At 48.4% G+C, this 21,322-nt stretch overlaps 1 protein-coding gene across 10 annotated transcripts in view; it reads left to right on the top strand.

Moving 5' to 3' along the window:
* LOC140404308 (neogenin-like) overlaps positions 1–21,322 on the top strand; it is a 223,681-nt gene that overhangs the window by 114,415 nt on the left and 87,944 nt on the right. For all 10 annotated transcript variants that reach the window (XM_072492648.1, XM_072492655.1, XM_072492651.1 and 7 more), the window contains exons 3-6: positions 293–568; positions 1,121–1,271; positions 10,632–10,768; positions 19,578–19,732. In XM_072492648.1, the coding sequence (XP_072348749.1) occupies positions 293–568; positions 1,121–1,271; positions 10,632–10,768; positions 19,578–19,732 (719 nt within the window). The remainder of the gene's footprint in view (positions 1–292; positions 569–1,120; positions 1,272–10,631; positions 10,769–19,577; positions 19,733–21,322) is intronic.

Here is a 21,322-nt window from a genome sequence, read left to right on the forward strand (position 1 = left end):
CCTAATATTTATCCTTCAACCGACATGGCTAAAGCAGATTGTCTGGACATTTATTTATTGCTGTGTGTGGGAGCGTGTTGTGTGCAAATTGGCTGACATGTTTCCTGTATGACAACCGTGACTACACTTACAAATGTTTCAGGTCTATAAAATTCTTTGGGACGCCCAAGCCATGAAAGACATTATATAAAGTATTCATTTCTGTCTGTGTGGTCAGCGAAATGACTGGTCACTCTCTGTTGCTTGCTGATTATGTCTGCAATAAGGTGACCCATGACCTTACCTGTTTCAGGTCTTCCTCGGTTCAGCGGTCAGCCCCAAGCTGTCTCCGTGCACCAAGGCGACACCGCCCTGTTAGGCTGCGAGGTGAATGGTGATCTTGTTCCATTTGTGAGCTGGGAACACAGACAGCAGCTCGTGGTGTTGGAAGGAAGGTTCCTCAAGCTGCCCAATGGCCACCTGGAAATCGGCAATGTCTCCGACAGCGATGCTGGGTCGTATTGCTGCTCCGTAGAAACGGCAGGCCTCTCCAAAACGAGCGAAGAGACAGAGCTTACGGTTTTACCAGGTAAGTGTCAGTCAGGAACAGTGTAAAGTGAGTAGCAGAACCAGAGGAACTGTCTGAGACACTGGTCTTTCACCTATGAAATCCAGCCAGACAGACGGGGAGAAAATCTCCTCATTCTGGTGGCCTCAAGGGTCAATGTGGAGTGAGTTTGAGTAACTCTAATTCAGGGCCTATTTGGCATTCAGTCTCACTGAAAGAGTATCAGATGATCAATGTAAAACGCCATGCTGTTACAGTTTGGGAGATGTGTTATAAAAGCTTACATTCAGTAAAGGAAACTTTATTCTGTCAAGTTGACATGTGAGTGTCCCACAATGGGATATGTTCAGTTCCTCGAAGCAAACATCCTTCCCCTCAATGCACTCAAGATTAATTTTGCAAACGTGTTAAAAAATATAGTCAGCTATGCTCATTTATTCCACATTCATTCTGTCTTATGGTTGTCGATGTACGTATTTGTTCCTGTAAAGTCCCTGTGCACCGCTATAATTGGAAGCAGGAACTCTGTGTAATAACTGGTTTACTGACAGTTCTCACTTTGTTCTTTTTCAGAGATAGGTGCAGAGCGAAAGATGACGTTTCTCCAGCCACCTGTTCCTGTTAGTAAAGTGGCAGGCCAGACAGTAACATTACCATGTGTGGTCTCTGGCTACCCAACACCCACCATTCATTGGACCCAGAATTCAGAGATTACTTTGGAAAGGTATGCCATTGTTTCCATTCACAAAGTGAACTTAACCAAAGTAAAAATGTTGTAGGACGATAATCCTGACGATAATTCCCGTAAGCCTCCCCGAACAGGCGCCAGAATGTGACGACTAGGGGCTTTTCACAGTAACTTCATTGAAGCCTACTTGTGACAATAAGTGATTTTCATTTTTTCATCCAGACTGGGAGAGCGTCAGTGATTATTCACCTTAGACCCTTAATCGATGCTTCTCCTTTCTTTGGTCCTCTGGTCATAACTGACTTGCCTATATGAGTTTGCTCAGAATTGGATTCACCATTTTCTTGTTGCCTGGCAAAAGAGAGCATAGGATTGTTGTTTGGAGATAGGATGGGATGGAAGAGCCTTTATAAAACAAACGGCATGTTTGAGGAATAGGGGGCAATACGGTGGCGCAGTGGGTTAGCACTGCTGCCTCACGGCGCTGAGATCCCAGGTTCGATCCCGGCTCTGGGTCACTGTCCGTGTGGAGTTTGCACATTCTCCCCGTGTCTGCGTGGGTTTCACCCCCACAACCCAAAGATGTGCAGGGTAGGTGGATTAGCCGCGCTAAATTGCCCCTTAATTGGAAAAAATGAATTGGATACTCTAAATTTAAAAAAAAAAAAATGTTTGAGGAATAGGGGATCCTGTAAAATGGGGACGTCCACCACAAATTGCAGAATAGTAAGAGCTGGGTCGATCTGACTGGATTTGAGCGTTAGAGCATGTAGGGAATGAATAACTTGCTCGTCTATCTGCCATGGTCTTGCAGAATGGAGGGAAAATTAAGAAACAGAGCTACAGGACGGGGCACACAGATAAAGTCAGATAACCACGCGTGATTTTGATTTGATGTAATGATCAATAGTTAATTAACAAAACTTGGGATGCGATAGATTAGCGGCTACGGTGCTCGACTAGTAACCCAGAGTCGGTAGTTCAAATCCAACCGTGGCAAGTTGTGAAATTTAATTCAATAATCAGGTCATTTGTGAACTTGACACCAGAAAGATTACCACAGAAGCTGTTGGATTGTTGTAAAAACTCCTTCAGTGAAGGGATCGTGCCGATAATAAAAACAGAAAATGTTGGAAAAACTCAGCAGGTCTGGTAGCATCTCTGGAGAGAGATACAGAGTTAACGTTTTGAGTCCATGTGACTCTTCAGAGCCCAGTTTAGCGACCCGTGATTTCAGTCTCACCCAATGTGGCAAACGGGATGGACAATAGATGAAAAGAGATTTGGTTGCCGCACCGGAGTCAAGGCTACATTGCAGAATGAACTGGTACATGTAAAAGTACATCACCACCACTGGCAGGAGAGTGTAATTACAGCGTGACAGGTTTACATGAGACAGGCCCTTTGACCCATCTTTGCCATTCAACAAGATCATGCCTGGTCTATCTCAACTCACCCTTCGGGCACAATGGACATATCGCTTAACTCCCTGTGTATCCAAAACCCTATCACCCTTTGTCTTGAATATACTCAACAATTGAATACAGCTTACAGGATAGAGAATTGGAAAGATTCACAACCTTTGAGTGAAGAACTTTCTCTTCATCTCCATCCTAAATGACCAATCTTTTGTTCCGAGACTTTGATCCCCATGCTCTTGATCCTCCACCCAAAGGGTGCCTACATTTTATGTTTCAATTATATCACCTCTCATTCCTCTAAACTCCGAGGAGTGGAAAGAGAACAAAGAGAAGTACAGCACATGAACAGGCCCTTCGGCCCTCCAAGCCTGTTCCAATATAGGCCCAGTTTACTCAATCTCTCCTCATAGGACAGTCCCCTTATCCCAAGAACGAGTCTAATGAACCTTCATTGGATCATCTCTCGGGCAAACATGTCCTTTAGGAGATAAAAACTGTATTTGCTTGCTGTACCCTCATGGTACAAGGATATCCCAGACACATTGAATGCACACGTTTCCCAGTCTCTCACCGTTTAAAACATATTCTCAGCACTGACACCCACCTTACTATAGAAATCTGAAATGCCTCTGATTGCAGAGCTGCGAGTGGTGGTGTTAACATTAGCTGGTCTTTTCTCTGAGCAGGAAGGTTTATATTATCACAGTGACCTTCAACATTAATCTGCCGGGGATGCTTAGAGAATGGGGTTTTTTTTCTAATGTTTTCATCCCCCACCAGTCCCAAGTGTTCCATTGATGCTGACAGCTCCGTGAGTAAGTTGATCATCCGTTGCGGTACTTTGCTACAGGGCAGGAAGGTCTATCTGTGCTGAATCAGCTCATCCCAGCCAGGCCAGCCTTTGTGGATCTATCGTTGGACAAGGGAAAGGATAAATGGTCAGGATTGTTGGTTCCAATCACTGACTATTCTGTATTGCTTGCTGTAAGTTAAACACTGGATGAGGGTAAGAGTGGACTCGGCTGCGATGCTCCAAATGTTGAAACCTGCCGGAACACACTGTCTAGGCATGCCTGACAGTGAAGGGTTGAGGTACTGGCGACCACCAGCAAACACCACTCCTTCAGGACAGAGATCAGCAAATGTTGGCGGCGAAGGGAGCATAGCTAGGACACTGGAGGTTGGGGACAGAAGAGGATCGCCTGAGGTTTGTTTTTTGAGTGTGTGTTTCCTATGTGGCCTGTCGGCTGAGATAGTGGACACAGCCCAGACAGGGAAGTGAGTGTAACAGTTAAAGCTGTGCCTGAGGCTGGGTGCGGATTGTCAGGGACTTTCCTTCAGCTGCTTTTAGGTGGTGCTGGAAACTGTGGAAACAGCAGGAATCTATCAGATAAACTTTTTTTTAAAGTACTGATTTATGGCTGCTTTCCACTGGATGTACGTGTGATTTAATGATGGTCTCTAATTCAATAAATTATACTGGAGTGCGAGGTAATCAAATGGAGCTCCCAGCTACGAGGGTACTGGGCGATGGTGAATGCAGATTACTGTCCATTCAGGCCGTTGCTGCTTGCTACAAATTTGTATCAGTGACTCAGTGTGAAGACCACATGGTGTTAAAGTAGATATTGTGCAGTTAAAGGCTGCTGTTAGGGTTTTGTAAAACATGTAAACTCTGTTCTTCAGCATTTACAAGACTGAGGAAATAAGTAGTTTATGGAAAATGGGCCAAGCCTGTTTAAATTCTCCTTAAAGTATTGCCAGGAGCTGATAGCAAAAGTGAATATTCGCGTGTACAGTAATCTAATCTATAGACAGTTCTTCCAAACATAGTGATGGTGATGGCCAGACAGAACTCTATTTCCAGCCACTCAGACTAATCTTCTTGGGGTCTGACCTCGTTCAAACACCCCTCGTCGAGCCTGTGCCTCGTGGTTGCAATCTGTGGGGAAGATCGTATCTCGTTGAGTGTGAGCTTGTCCTCACTCGAGTTATTATGGATGAGATTATAACCCATTCAAAACCCACCCAATTGCACAGGTTAGAATTGACCCAGCGTATGTGTAGACAATTGTGAGAGCATCTGTAAGCATGTGAGAGATTCTCTGCTTCTAAGCTGTAGTCCATTAAGCAGTCTCTCTCTCTCTCTCTCTCTCTCTCTCACACTCTCTCTCTCTCCATCAGTATGTTAATTCTTTGCTCTCAACCTCTTCCGAAGCCCCAGTGACATTCTTGCTTGACTCCTTGTACATTTAACTGTCAAAAACTTTGCTGATTTTCCATACTATTTCTCGCAGTGTGGTGATGTTGAGACGGAGACATAATGGGGCCAAAAACTGCCAAATATGTGAATATTTCAGCTCCTGTTGGGTTCGGGCAGGCTCCTTACTGAAGAGGCCTTGAGTGAGGAGGCCCTAGAGAGAATCAGATTCAAATACAAACCACAGGACGAGGCTCCAAAAACAGACCCACGTTTTATTAATTTGTGTTTAATTCCAAGAGTTTTTAATGTGATGGCTGCCTGTCTGTATCTGCATTCCATTTGCAGATTCTCTTCTGAAACACAGCCTGCCAGGGCTTTCAAACTGCCGTTGAATTTCAAAAAAATTCCCCTTAAACCCAGCGGTTTGTGACTTGCCAACCACGTAACATTATGTGCAGGAATGTCAGCTGAGAATGCGTTTCAAACCCGCCTGTGAGTTCTTTCCTTCACGAAAAAAATCTCCCAATAACCCAGGCCATCTTGTTATGAGCTGCACATCATGTGTATACCGGTACAGTGTCTCAAAACTGTGGACTTGGGGACAGAGTCAAGCCGGATTTCAGATTTTGCCGGCTTTTGAACAAAGAACAATACAGCACAGGAACAGGCCCTTCGGCCCTCCAACCTTGTACCGGTCGTGATACCAACCTTGGCCAAACCCTCTAGACCTATCCTATCCATGTGTTTGTCAAGGTGCCTTGTGAATGCTGTTAATGTATCTGCTTCCGCAACCTCCCCTGGCAACACGTTCCAGGCAATCACCACCCTCTGTGTAAAAAACCTTGCTCGCACATCTCCTCTAAACTTTGCCCCACGGAACTTAAACCTATGCCCCCTGGTGACTGACCCCTCCACCCTGGGAAAGAGTGCCTGCCTATCCACTCTATCTATGCCTCTCATAATCTTGGTTGCCCCTAAACCTCCGTCTTTCTAATGAAAACAGTCCGAGTCTATTCCACCTCTTCGCGTAGCTAACACCCTCCAGACCAGGCAACATCCTGGTGAACCTCCTCTGCACCCTCTCCAAAGCCTCCACATCCTTCTGGTAGTGTGGCAACCAGAATTGTGCGCAATATTCCAAGTGCGACCATACCAAGGTTCTATACAACTGCAGCATTGGAGTAGGCAGATTAGGCTGAGCCGGGTCAGGTAGGGTCCAGGGCTGCTTACAGTGCAGAGGAGGGCCGTCACATGAAGCTGATAATTAATGTGGCGTTCCCCTGTGCCAATGCAGCACCTAGCTGAACAGACTGGTCAGTGATTTTACTCAATTTAATAAGAATTAAAATTCACGCATGCCGTTTTCTAAAAAATGTCAGATTTTTGGACATCTCCAGTTTTCGGAAAGCTTCATTCGAGACCCTTTACCTGTGTATCGATATCCAAGATATTACATCAGAAACAAATTAACCCAGCGAAAGAGCGCTGTCTTTGCAAAACTACTCAGACAAATTTCTCGTTTTGGGCAATTTTCTTTTCCTTTCTCTCTGGGAAATGCTGACTTGAGTGAAGAGCCTCTGATTTGTGGCTCAAGATGTTTTCCTTCTGTATGTGACCAGACATTGGCGACTATTCAACCACCACTGCCATTCAGTGAACCAAGGTTTTTCAAAGTGCAGGTCACGACTTGCGGGTGGGTCGCTGGCTGGTGTCGGAGGTTGGGGTGGGGGGGGGGGGGGGGGGGGCGTTGTGGAATGATTGGTCACGTGTTCCTGCGGTGGTCCCGATTACGGGAGAAGCGCCCAACGGCCGCTTCCGGCATTTAAACTGAGAACGGGGTCTGCTACTGGCTTTTAACTGAAAGAAACGAGGCCGTGTGCAGTCTTCCGACTCTAAGTGGCAGCGGTGAGCAGGTCATGTGCCCTGCACGTACACGTAACATCAGGCACCCTGTACATATGTGCTTTTGGCACCAAATCACAGAGGAGAGCGTCTTCTATTTTCTATCTGTTAGCAAACAAGGCAAGAGGACTGTGAAGATACAAAGTAGCAAAGATCAGTGGGAGACTAGCAGACTGGGAAATCTTTAGGGGGCAACAGAAAGCTACTAAAAAAGCTATAAAGAAGAGTAAGATAGATTATGAGAGTAAACTTGCTCAGAATATAAAAACAGAGAGTAAAAGTTTCTACAAATACATAAAACAAAAAAGAGCGGCTAAGGTAAATATTGGTCCTTTAGAGGATGAGAAGGGAGATTTAATAATGGGAGATGAGGAAATGGCTGAGGAACTGAACAGGTTTTTTGGGTCGGTCTTCACAGTGGGAGACACAAATAACATGCCAGTGACTGATGGAAATGAGGCTATGACAGGTGAGGACCTTGAGAGGATTGATATCACCAAGGATGTGGAGGCTTTAGAGAGGGTGCAGAAGAGATTTACCAGAATGTTGCCTGGTATGGAGGGCATAAGCTATGAGGAGCGATTGAATAAACTCGGTTTGTTCTCACTGGAACGAAGGAGGTTGAGGGGCGACCTGATAGAGGTATACAAAATTATGAGGGGCATAGACAGAGTGGATAGTCAGAGGCTTTTCCCCAGGGTAGAGGGGTCAATTACTAGGGGGCATAGGTTTAAGGTGAGAGGGGCAAAGTTTAGAGTAGATGTACGAGGCAAGTTTTTTACGCAGAGGGTAGTGGGTGCCTGGAACTCACTACCGGAGGAGGTAGTGGAGGCAGGGACGATAGGGACATTTAAGGGGCATCTTGACAAATATATGAATAGGATGGGAATAGAAGGATACGGACCCAGGAAGTGTAGAAGATTGTAGTTTAGTCGGGCAGTATGGTCGGCACGGGCTTGGAGGGCCGAAGGGCCTGTTCCTGTGCTGTACATTTCTTTGTTCTTTGTTCTTTGAGGTAGTGATGGGCAAGCTAATGGGGCTAAAGGTAGACAAGTCTCCTGGCCCTGATGGAATGCATCCCAGAGTGCTAAAAGAGATGGCTAGGGAAATTGCGAATGCACTAGTGATAATTTACCAAAATTCACTAGACTCTGGGGTGGTCCCGGCGGATTGGAAATTAGCAAACGTGACACCACTGTTTAAAAAAGGAGGTAGGCAGAAAGCGGGTAATTATAGGCCAGTGAGCTTAACTTCGGTAGTAGGGAAGATGCTGGAATCTATCATCAAGGAAGAAATAGCGAGGCATCTGGATGGAAATTGTCCCATTGGACAGACGCAGCATGGGTTCATAAAGGGCAGGTCGTGCCTAACTAATTTAGTGGAATTTTTTGAGGACATTAACAGTGCGGTAGATAACGGGGAGCCAATGGATGTGGTATATCTGGATTTCCAGAAAGCCTTTGACAAGGTGCCACACAAAAGGTTGTTGCATAAGATAAAGATGCATGGCATGAAGGGGAAAGTAGGAGCATGGATAGAGGATTGGTTAATTAATAGAAAACAAAGAGTGGGGATTAATGGGTGTTTCTCTGGTTGGCAATCAGTAGCTAGTGGTGTCCCTCAGGGATCAGTGTTGGGCCCACAACTGTTCACAATTTACATAGATGATTTGGAGTTGGGGACCAAGGGCAATGTGTCCAAGTTTGCAGACGACACTAAGATAAGTGGTAAAGCAAAAAGTGCAGAGGATACTGGAAGTCTGCAGAGGGATTTGGACAGGCTAAGTGAATGGGCTAGGGTCTGGCAGATGGAATACAATGTTGACAAATGTGAGGTTATCCATTTTGGTAAGAATAACGGCAAAAGGGATTATTATTTAAATGATAAAAAATTAAAACATGCTGCTGTGCAGAGAGATCTGGGTGTGCTAGTGCATGAGTCGCAGAAAGTTGGTTTTCAGGTGCAACAGGTGATTAAGAAGGCAAATGGAATTTTGTCCTCCATTGCTAGAGGGATGGAGTTTTAGATTAGGGAGGTTCTGCTGCAATTGTATAAGGTGTTAGTGAGGCCACACCTGGAGTATTGTGTTCAGTTTTGGTCTCCTTACTTGAGAAAGGACGTACTGGCACTGGAGGGTGTGCAGAGGAGATTCACTAGGTTAATCCCAGAGCTGAAGGGGTTGGATTACGAGGAGAGGTTGAGTAGACTGGGACTGTACTCGTTGGAATTTAGAAGGCTGAGGGGGGATCTTATAGAAACATATAAGATTATGAAGGGAATAGATAGGATAGATGCGGGCAGGTTGTTTCCACTGGCGGGTGAAAGCAGAACTAGGGGGCATAGCCTCAAAATAAGGGGAAGTAGATTTAGGACTGAGTTTAGGAGGAACTTCTTCACCCAAAGGGTTGTGAATCTATGGAATTCCTTGCCCAGTGAAGCAGTAGAGGCTCCTTCATTAAATGTTTTTAAGATAAAGATAGATAGTTTTTTGAAGAATAAAGGGATTAAGGGTTATGGTGTTCGGGCCGGAAAGTGGAGCTGAGTCCACAAATGATCAGCCATGATCTCATTGAATGGCGGAGCAGGCTCGAGGGGCCAGATGGCCTACTCCTGCTCCTAGTTCTTATGTTCTTATGTTCTTAAGAAGGATCATTTTATTACAAGCATGAGATGGCCAGAGACATGCATGGGTAGTGTGCCTACTGACCAGGATCTCACATCTGAGTCTGCTGGAAAGAGTTGCTCAGGGGAATCCACGGCAGGACACAGCTGTGCTCGTGTTAGCTCCAAGGCGTCTGGTGAACAGCCTGCAAAGAAGGAACTTAACTCAGGAACAAAGCAATATTAAGATGATTTCTTGATGTATGGTTTTTTCAATTGCACCAATGCAAATAAGGAAATGAAATGAAATGAAAATCGCTTATTGTCACAAGTAGGCTTCAATGAAGTTACTGTGAAAAGCCCCTAGTCGCCACATTCCGGCGCTTGTTCGGGGAGGCTGGTACGGGAATTGAACCCGCGCTGCTGGCCTGCCTTGGTCTGCTTTAAAAGCCAGTGATTTAGCCCTGTGCTAAACTGATACAAAGCCCATGTGTGTTATACGCAGGAAAATACTGGCAAATGAGAGGAAAAGTTTCTGATTTTGAAAGAGAAGTGGTGGGTGAAAAATTCCTTTTGAGGTTGAGACCCCAGCGTCAGTTATTAACTTGCTGCTGACTCCAAATGAAAAGACGACGCTGCTGTACCTGACCTGTCACAGCACATTAAAAATATGCCAAGGTCCATGAGGTTATCAGCAGTCTAGAGTAGCATCTCCCTAGAGTATTCAATGCTGAGTAAAACAAGCATTTTGTTGCTATTGCCATTCGCGACGAATATGTGTGAAGTTGGATTTCCCATTCTCATAAAGATGAAGACGGCACAAAGGAACTGGCTGAACTCCTGATATGCGCATTGTCCTCTCCTCCTGTGAACCTGATTGGAGTGAGATAGTGAGGACCAAGCAGGTTCCCCTTTCGCATTAAAGGCAAATGAACGTGTCATGTGTCGCGGAGGAAGAGTAGTTTAACCGCATATTATGATCCAAAGCATCAAGAGATTTTTAAACAATTCTGACAAAGCTAACATTTATTGCCCATCCCTAGTTGCCCTGGAGAAGGTGGTGGTCTGTTTGTTGTAGGCACCCATTCGCTGCTGATAGGGAGGAAGTTCTAGGATTTTGACTCAGCAGGCGATGGGGGTGTGGGGGAGGATTTTCACCAGTTAACACGATTATTGTCTTTATTCTTGCTGTTTTCAGCTTATTTTTCAGGAGGTGTTCTGTCATCTGATGATGCTGTGTTCTTGCTAATGTCTGTTTAAATGCCGCAGATTCCAGAAGTTGACTTTGGTTGGAAGTGGCAGCCTGCAGATCAGTGATGTCACAGAGGACGATGCTGGGATTTACGACTGTATCGCAGAGTCTGGCAATAAGACGCTGCATGCTCAGGCAGAGCTCAGTGTTCAAGGTATGATAACCGAGTACGGAATTGAGCCTGTTGGGCACCCTCTCTGTTGCCTTCTCCAATAATTCTTAGTTCTGCTAGTTTACCTGAGAATGTTTGCGCAGAATCAAGCCACAGCTCATTTCCTGTGAATGTAGCGAGCTTCGGGCAATGGAATGTGTGACCTGCGAAGTTAAGGTCTGTGGGATGATTGCGCAGAGTAGAAGGTATAACCGTTTATTTGTGTGTGTGCGGAGGGGGTCACACAGGACAGACCATTCGCCCCAACATCGAATGTTTATAGTCTCACGAACCTCTGCAGAATTTACTTCATCTCTACAAACGTAGCCCGCTATCCCTCTCGCTCTCGTTTGAGTCGGACTTTAGGGTTTGTGCCCATTTGTCTGATTCAGTTATTTTGGAACCTGGAACCAGCAATAATAATTTTGTTCGCTGATTAGCTCCCCTCCTGTTCTGAAAGTGCTGCTGGTGGAAGGGATTTTGTACATTGCAGAAGCACAGTCCCACCTTAGTGCTGGTGCAAATGTTTGTTTCAATTTAAATCCTGAAACTAATCTTTAGTCCTGGCTGGGGTTTCTTTGAAAAACTTGTTGTTTATTTCTTGCTCTGATTTTTTTGTGCAGTGCCAGTTTCCAATCTCTGATGATCGAATCTGCTGGTGTTATTTGTGAGTGTCGCTCTCCCTCAGCTGATCTAGCATGTTGGAGGTGGTGGCCGTGCTCTTTCTGTGTCTCTGGGTAGTTACAGAGTTAACTTGTGCACAGCATTCCCACTTCCTCCCTTGATCCCACCTCCCACCCTGATCCGTGCTCAGTGACTTTAAATCGGAGTTAGTGGTTTGAACCTTCGGATCCCTCAGGCTAGGAAGAGAAAATCAGCTGGAGTCCTGAGTCCTCAATCCCAACTAGGAAACGGCCATCAGCTCGGGGCAGCGACAGGCTCCACTCTGATGTCTAGCGTAGTTGATTAGCCTGGTTACAGTGCCCGGGATTCACTGGTGAATGGTCATTTAATAAAGTACTGGTGAGTGACCCTGCGTCGAACAGTGAAGGTTGTGACATTTCAATCTACACCCACTTGAACGCAGCAGTATCATTGCAGGTTCCATCCTCCCAAACTGGGACTGTGTTTGATGAGCACTCTGAGCTGTGTGACGTTAAGGTGAAATTCTGAAGGTTATTTTATCACTGCTGCCAGCAGTAGGAGTAGTTTAAAGTGATGAATTAAGACCATCACACGTGGAAGTGTCACACATTAGAGTGTGTCGACCTCAGGCTTATTTTTGCTTGTTGTGTATTGTTATGACCCTTGGCCAGACCCCCAGATTGTTGGTATGATCCGGTTAGGGACCAATAACATTTTGTTTAAACTGAACAAAATTTGAAATTTATGACTCAATAACGAAAAAGCCACAAGATTCCGCAGGTTTTGACAATAAACGTTACTATTCAAGGTCAGAATGCTAAAAATAATTTACAACATCGATATTATATTCGAACTTTCCGAGTGAGTCGGAGTCAACGTGAATTAACAGGCAACTGGGTCAAACAAACCACACTACACAATAAATGCCAGATGCAACCAAGATAGAGTCCAGCGATTTCTCCACAACCCACCCGGACTTCAGTGATATGGAGAGTCAGCCAAACTCGCTGAAACTCTGTCTCTCTCACTAGGGATTCCAATCCTGGCCTTCAAAGAGCTAACCTGGGAATTCTCTGCAAACATCGCTCCAACTTGGACGGCATCGACAACGGCCTACATCAAAGGGTTCCAGTCTCGTCTCCTGATATTCCCGAGCATACACTCAAATACTAACATACAAGCACAACTTCACTCCTCCAGCCAGGCGAAGCAGAACACGACTGATCCAAAGTTAAACCTTAACCCACAATATGGAGTCACCAAACCTCTGCTGCCTTCTTCACTGCTTCCTGCAGCCCGTTTCCTGTCCAGAGCCTGTTTATTGTCTCTCCCTTTGAACTGAACTGGGACCTTTCCCTGTCCCTGTCCCCGTTCTGGAACTCTTCATTTGGGACCCATCCCTGTTCCCAGCCTGGGATTCTTCCTCTTGAAGCTGGTCTGCTCCTGGTCACCTGACCGGGGAGTTTGGGTGGAATGTCTGAGGTCTGCTGGGGGTTGAATTTCCCGACCTTCGTTTTGAATGTTTACGGTAAGTTTGACGATCGTAACATTGTGGTAATCGGCTAACTAAGCGAAGGGAGAACTATGTTCACAACTGACGAGAAGCCTGGCTACCAGAGACTGGAAACTGACGTTGCACAAACAATTCTGAGCAAGAATTAAATGACAAACCTTTCATAGAAACTCACTTTAGGGAATGGAGTTTGAGGTTAGGAGGCAGGAACAATCCAGCAGATGTCCTTTCTGCCAGCGATCCACTACATCTGCTGACATTTTAATTTTCCCCGAGAAAGTCGATGAACGGCTGCCACCTCTGGGTGAACCCTAAAATTGACCCCCTTAAGGCAAACTTTATTTTCTCGAGACTGAGAAACCCAGCCACGTCACTAACCCAGGTCTCTACACTTGGGGGCTTCGAGTCCCTCCACATTAATGAGATCCGTCTCCGGGCGACCAGGGAGGCAAAGGCCAAGGCATCGGCCTCTTTCACCCCCTGAACTCCCGGCTCTTCCGACACTCCAAAGATCACTACCTCTGGACTCGGCACCACCCGTGTTTTTAGTACCGTGGACATTGCCTTAGCAAAACCCTGCCAAAACCCCCTAAGCTTCGGGCATGCCCAAAACATGTGGACATGATTTGTTGGGCTTCTCGCACACCTGTCCTCAACCCCGAAAAACCTGCTCATCCTAGCCGCTGTCATGTGTGCCTGGTGGACTACCTTAAATTGTATCAGGCTAAGCCTAGCGCACGATGAGGAGGTATTAACCCTGCTTAGGGCATCTGCCCATAGACCCACCTCTATCTCTCCTCCAAGCTCGTCCACCCACTTGCCCTTAAGCTCCTCCACCGGAGTTTCCTCCGCCCCCGAAAGCTCCTGGTAAATATCCGATACCTTCCCCTCTCCCACCCAGGTACTGGAGACTACTCTATCCTGTATCCCCCGTGGCGGCAGCAGCGGAAAGGCCGGCACCTGTTTTCTCAGGAAGTCTCGCACCTACACCACCACACACACACACACACACACACACCCCACTCCCTGTCTATTTAACCGATGGGGAGGCCTTCAAGGACCATGGCAACAGCACCAAATAAAATTCAGCCCTAGAACTCTAGATCAATCTCGGGATTTAAAATTAAACCATTACCTTTCCACACGTTCATGTGCGTCTGTGTGACTAGCAATTCCCTCAGAACAGAAGATCAGTTAATAACATGAGCTGAATATTTCAGATGGCGGGTTTCCCTTCCCACCATCCCGATCCCTGCCCGCTCTGGATGCCCCGCAGCCAAATCAGGCTTGAATAATTGGCCACTTAAGGGCTTCATTTGGGCCAAGGACTGGTGTCCTGCCCCAGGGTGAAATCGCTGTGAGCACGGGGCGCGAGCCCAGAGGGAATCCTGCCCCAGGGCGAAATCTCTGTGAGCTCGGGGCGCGAGCCCAGAGGGAATCCTGCCCCAGGGCGAAATCTCTGTGAGCTCGGGGCGGGAGCCCAGAGGCAATCCTGCCCCAGGGTGAAATCTCTGTGAGCTCGGGGCGGGAGCCCAGAGGCAATCCTGCCCCAGGGTGAAATCACTGTGAGCTCGGGGCGGGAGCCTAGAGGGAATCCTGCCCCAGGGCGAAATCTCTGTGAGCTCGGGGCGGGAGCCCAGAGGCAATCCTGCCCCAGGGCGAAATCACTGTGAGCTCGGGGCGGGAGCCCAGAGGCAATCCTGCCCCAGGGCGAAATCACTGTGAGCTCGGGGCGGGAGCCCAGAGGGAATCCTGCCCCAGGGCGAAATCTCTGTGAGCTCGGGGCGGGAGCCCAGAGGGAATCCTGCCCCAGGGCGAAATCACTGTGAGCTCGGGGCGGGAGCCCAGAGGGAATCCTGCCCCAGGGCGAAATCTCTGTGAGCTCGGGGCGGGAGCCCAGAGGGAATCCTGCCCCAGGGCGAAATCTCTGTGAGCTCGGGGCGGGAGCCCAGAGGGAATCCTGCCCCAGGGCGAAATCTCTGTGAGCTCGGGGCGGGAGCCCAGAGGGAATCCTGCCCCAGGGCGAAATCTCTGTGAGCTCGGGGCGCGAGCCCAGAGGGAATCCTGCCCCAGGGCGAAATCTCTGTGAGCTCGGGGCGGGAGCCCAGAGGGAATCCTGCCCCAGGGCGAAATCTCTGTGAGCTCGGGGCAGGAGTCCAGAGGGAATCCTGCCCCAGGGTGAAATCGCTGTGAGCTCGGGGCAGGCGCCCAGAGGGAATCCTGCCCCAGCGTGAAATCGCTGTGAGCTCGGGGCGGGAGCCCAGAGGCAATCCTGCCCCAGGGTGAAATCACTGTGAGCTCGGGGCGGGAGCCCAGAGGCAATCCTGTCCCAGCGTGAAATCGCTGTGAGCTCGGGGCGGGCGGGAGCCCGGAGGGAATTCTATCCCAGGGTGAAATCGCTGTGAGCTCGGGGCGGGAGCCCAGAGGCAATCCTGCCCCAGGGTGAAATCACTGTGAGCTCGGGGCGGGAGCCCGGAGGGAATCCTGCCCCAGCGTGAAATCGCTGTGAGCTCGGGGCGGGAGCCCGGAGGGAATCCTGCCACAGGGTGAAATCGCTGTGAGCTCGGGGCGGGCGCCCAGAGGGAATCCTGCCCCAGCGTGAAATCGCTGTGAGCTCGGGGCGGGCGGGAGCCCAGAGGGAATCCTGCCCCAGGGTGAAATCGCTGTGAGCTCGGGGCGGGCGCCCAGAGGGAATCCTGCCCCAGCGTGAAATCGCTGTGAGCTCGGGGCGGGCGGGAGCCCAGAGGGAATCCTGCCCCAGGGTGAAATCGCTGTGAGCTCGGGGGCAGGCGGGAGCCCAGAGTCAATCCTGCCCCAGCGTGAAATCGCTGTGAGCTCGGGGCGGGCGCCCAGAGGGAATCCTGTCTCAGGGTGAAATCGCTGTGAGCTCGGGGCGGGCGCCCAGAGGGAATCCTGCCCCAGGGTGATTTCGCTGTGAGCTCGGGGCGGGAGCCCAGAGGGAATCCTGCCCCAGGGTGAAATCGATGTGAGCTCGGGGCAGGCGGGAGCCCAGAAGGTATCCTGTTCCTTCAATTTTACGTTCCCTCCTGTTTAAAAGCTCGCTGGCAGGCGAGCACGAAATCCTGGCCACGGTTTGTTCCTGGTTTTCTCTCATGTCCCTTTGTAAGAATAACTTGTAGTATTCAGACGGACATGAATTAGGAGCAGGAATAGGTCACTCAGACCCTCAAAACTTCTGCACATTAAGTAAGATCACGACAGATCTGATTTCAACCACAACTTCACATTCCCATCTACCCCATTGCTTTCCAAGAATCTAATTACCCCTGCCTTAAAAATACTCAAGCACTCTGCTCCCACCGCCTATTGAGGATGAGGCAGCATGGTAGCATTGTGGATAGCACAATTGCTTCATAGCTCTAGGGTCCCAGGTTCGATTCCGGCTTGGGTCACTGTCTGTGCGGAGTCTGCACATCCTCCCCGTGTGTGTGTGGGTTTCCTCCGGGTGCTCCGGTTTCCTCCCACAGTCCAAAGATGTGCAGGTTAGGTGGATTGGCCATGATAAATTGCCCTTAGTGTCCAAAATTGCCCTTAGTGTTGGGTGGGGTTACTGGGTTATGGGGATAGGGTGGAGGTGGACCTTGGGCAGGGTGCTCTTTCCAAGAGCCGGTGCAGACTCGATGGGCCGAATGGCCTCCTTCTGCACTGTAAATTCTATGATAATCTATGATTTCAAAGATTCACGAACATCTGAGAGAAAACAATTCTCCGTATCTCCGTCTTTAAGTATTCAGGCAGCAGTGACTTGGAGCGATTTTAGTTACATTTCCCACTTTTGTTCCCGTTCTGTTCCCTGTGAAAGCCATGTTTTAAAGGCTGGATTCTCATATCTGACTGCCCTGTGTATCTACATGTGCGATGTGCAGGATGATTGAATTCATCTGGAGTAATTACGTTGTGTCCATGGCTCACTTAGCTGAATTGCTGGCAATTTCATAACCTGGCCTTTTAGACGTGAAATGCTGCACTTCCTTGACATGTAATCACCTGGTGACACTTCATCAATTCGTCAGCAGTTTGGAATATAATTCACAGTCTAGTTAATAGCAGCTTTCCTGGGCTAAAGGGAAAGGTATCTCTGCAGAGGAGGCTGTTGTCAATTTTTTAAATGAATGCTTACGACCGATGTAATCAGTATGTAGAACAGGGACTTGAACTGACAAATCAGCCCCACACCCCGATGTGAATCTGTAACAGTGCTAACTTTTAGCTTCTGTGTGGGGGGAGCCCACTTGCTCCCTAACCTGGGCACAGGGTGAAGGTGACGCTTGCCTCATCAACGTTCCCATGCCCTAACAGGCCTCGTTTGTGTAAAGATCAATAAATGATCTGAGAATCAAGACAAATTGTTCAAATAAATGAGCATGGTGCCGTCTAAAACAAACCATTCCATCAGCCAGCTAACAATCCCGCTGTGATTTCAGACCAGGTGCTCTAGACTATCGGAACTCCCTCCGCACAAATACATTGGACCAGATTTGCAATTTGTCCGTTGCAGCTGTCTCATACGCTAATGATTTAGTACAAATGATGAGTAATTAGTAGCTATAGCAACAGGTTGTGCCAGTCATTAAGATGCAACTGAGTCTAATGAAGGTATGGTCAAGGATTAAACCAGGGAGTCCAGGCCTACATATTTGTCTGTCAGCTGTTAGAACAGACCAAACGGTGACTTGACCTTAGATTGGCTCTGCAGGTGTTGATAAACAAATCCTTTGTTAATGTCGTAATAAGATGAAAATGTTCAGTGGGAGTAATAGGATTACAAGATAATTACAGTTGTGGAAGATTATTCAGCTCCTCTTAATTCATTGATTCAGAAAACTCCATATAAACACCCCCGATTCCATTGTTCCGTAAATGATTCAAGTGTTTTGTCTCCGCCAGCCAATCTGCGGGTCTGTTCTGATTGGTAAACAAGTGGCAGTCAGGACCAACCTCATTACAGCCCATTTTGTGCTGATTCCCGCTGCTTGTCACCGACATTCTCTGCCTGATAATCTTGTCTGTTCCGCAGTCACATTTTACAGCCTGTAATGGTGTTTCACGCCTCTGCCCCGACCAACACTGGACAGGATTATGGGTGGCCTTCCTGTCCTGCCGTCAACTGTGGCCCTTCAGTGAACAACTAATGCCCACTTAAGGGCTTCACCCTGCCTGATTGGCGGACTTGGCATTGGGAAAGGGGTGCCTCCCCGGAGCCATGCCCTTGCCTTGGCTCTGATCCACCCCACTCCACCTTGACCATCCTGCCCTCACTCACCTGTGGCTGGGCCTCTGCAGATCCTGGCCCTCTGGCGGGTACTTTGCCAGTAGCTTATGGCAATGAGGAGCTGCCGGCCCCTGATCGGTGTGTCACTTAAGTGCCAAACTTGACAATACTGGCAGACCCTCCCCGAAGAAGGCACTGCGGGAGTCTCAGCCACATTCCAGCTGGTGGCTGTGAGTCCCTGTCACCTGCACTCAATTCCACCTTTCCAGTCTTCGAGGGGCTTTCAGTGACAATGTTGGGCTGGATTCTCCGTTTTTGGGACTAAGTCGCCACGCCGTCGTGAAAACTGTGCTCTTTAACGCCAGGAAAACTGGCGTTAAAAGGCCACAGATTCCCTGTTTTGCTGGGGTCTCGCAGGGAGACGTCGTGGAGCTCGCAGCTTCAGCTGCCGATACGGCCCCCCGCACTACCGGGTCAGAGGCCGCGCCTGCGTACGGCGGCGGCCTGTTGTGGCCACGCCATGCTCCATGGCGGACTCAGCCCACGGACCTGGACCGGCAAAATAGTGGCCCACATCGGCCGCTCACGCGCCCCGGACTGCCCGCCCGGCCACATTGCCCCCAGCCCCGGGTAAAGACCCCCCCCCCTACCCCTCCGATTGGCCCTGCCCCGACTGTGGCAGCCCCGGACTGAGTCCGCAGCCGCCACCCGAGGATCCCCGACGGTGGGACCATGAGAGTCCCACACCGGCAGGAATTCGGCTGGTCAGGGACGGAGCATCGCGGAGCGGGCCTGAGGCGGTGGACACTCGGCGCGGCATACTCCACGGTGGACAACCGGCACCACTCCCGATTCCGGCGCCAAAACCGATTATCCATCCCGTCGCCGGAATCGTGTTCGGCATCAGGGAGCGGAGAATCCAGCCCCTTGTTTTTCAAAGGACTTGTTTAATTCTTGCTCTGATTTTAGTTTGTGCCGTGCCAGTTTCCAGTCCCTGGTGACCAGGGCTGCTTGTGACAGTTGTAAGTGTTGGGCCTATTCTAGTTTATTTCGCTGAAACAAGACTCCATGGGAACAAATGCAGCCTGAAGTTGACAGACTCTAATGTGTGACACATTCCGTATGCGATTGTCGTAATTCATCACCGTAAATTGCTCCCAAAGCAAGCAGCGATGATATAGTAACCGTCAGTATTTCACCTCCGTGTCACACAGCACAGAGTGCTCATCAAACACAATCCAAGTTCATGAGGATGAGGAACCTGTAGTTAGCTGTACTGCTGAGTTCAACTGGGTGTAGATTGAACTTTCCGCACACACTTTACTGTTACACTCCCTGAAATCCCAGGGAGGGATTTCAACATGGTGAAGTGTTGGTGGTTGGGGCGGGCTCTTTACCACTCTCATCTCATATTTTTACAGTTCCCCCTCACTTCCTGAAGCGTCCAGTCAACATTTACGCTCACGAGTCCATGGACATTGTGTTTGAATGCGAAGTGACAGGAATACCAATGCCCACTGTGAAATGGATAAAGAATGGAGACATGGTGATCCCCAGTGATTATTTCAAGATTGTTGTAAGTAAATGATCGGATTATGTTCCCCCCCCCCCTCTCCTGTGGACGTGTTGCATTCCTCACCCTCCATTGAATTCCCAATAATCCCCGTGCTGATAATGTTAACGATTTCTGTCCTTGCTTCCATTTATTGTGTTACATCCTGTCCTGTTCAGTAAAAGGTGATCAGGGATTCGGCCTCTTCACACCACATATGAAGCTCAGAAAGTTACATTTGCAGCACAGCAGTAAAAATTCACATGGCTTTAATTTCTTGCCTGATATTTGCATTAAAATGTGACAAGAATGGTTGTGACGGTTTTAACTTCAACAACAATAGGACATGTACAACATCCAGAGAGTAAACTCCCTAAACAAGGACTCTACGGTTAACAATATTTACAGCTTTTCCCTGTGTAAGATCTTAAGTGGTTCAGGGGCCACAGATACCTAAATAGGCAGTCGACAAATCATAAGTAATTTTTAAAAAAAAATTCCAATTAAGGGGCAATTTAGCGTGGCCAATCCACCTACCCTGCACATCTTTGGGTTGTGGGGGCGAAACCCACGCAGACACAGGGAAAATGTGCAAACTCCACACAGACAGTGACCCGGGGCCGGGATTGAACCCGGGTCCTCGGTGCCGTGAGGCCACAGTGCTAACCACCATGCCGCCCCGAATCATAAGTCATTTTAAGATAGTTTATTAAGTGGATTAAGAAACACCAGTTTGGGGCAGCACGGTGGCGCAGTGGTTAGCACTGCTGTCTCACGGTGCCGAGGTCCCGGGTTTGAATCCCGGCCCTGGGTCACTGTCCGTGTGGAGTTTGCACATTCTCCCCATGTCTGCATGGGTTTCGGCCCCACAACCAAAGATGTGTAGGGTAGGTGGATTGGCCACGCTAAATTGCTCCTGAATTGGGAAAAATGAATTTGATACACTAAATCTATTAAAAGAAAAACGATTTTGGCAGGAGAGAAAGACAAGTACATGCCCAAATGTTAGAATGTATCACTGCGAACAGATCTTCACTCAGCCCTTAACTGGAAAAAATTAATTGGGCACTCTAAATTTATTAAAACAAATTTTGAAAAAGAAACAACAGTTTGGATTGATGCAGTAACTAATTGGACAGAAAAGATATATGGCCAGCAGCATCAGCCGTGAGCTGTTGGCACATTGGTGTTGACCTCGGTTGAAGTGTTAGGAAACTCTTCCCTTTATCGTCCTCCTCTGGCCCACCTTCTATTTGCAGAAGCCAACTTCTCAGAGAGCACTGCCACCTCCCCAGTAATTCAGCAGTAACGATCCCTCAGCAGGACTGCCCGATATACACACGTTGCTGGGGGAGCTGATAGCTTACTCAGTGTCAATCACCTGTCGGAACTATTCCGACCAATGGACACTGGACAAGTGCTCAATGTCAGGGTGGTTACCACCCCCCTTGTTCGGGGTCAGCTGTAATGTTTACGTCATGTTGAGGGTCATATCCTGGTCCTTTCGAAACACTTGCACAGAAAAGGGGGCACACAGGATGCCTGCTCCACAGACTGCTTATAAATTGTTGCCTTTTTAAAAAACGTTTTAGGGGGTGTTCTAATATTCAGGAA

Source organism: Scyliorhinus torazame, chromosome 30 (genome assembly GCF_047496885.1).
Source record: "Scyliorhinus torazame isolate Kashiwa2021f chromosome 30, sScyTor2.1, whole genome shotgun sequence".
In the NCBI taxonomy this organism is placed as follows: Eukaryota; Metazoa; Chordata; class Chondrichthyes; order Carcharhiniformes; family Scyliorhinidae; genus Scyliorhinus; species Scyliorhinus torazame.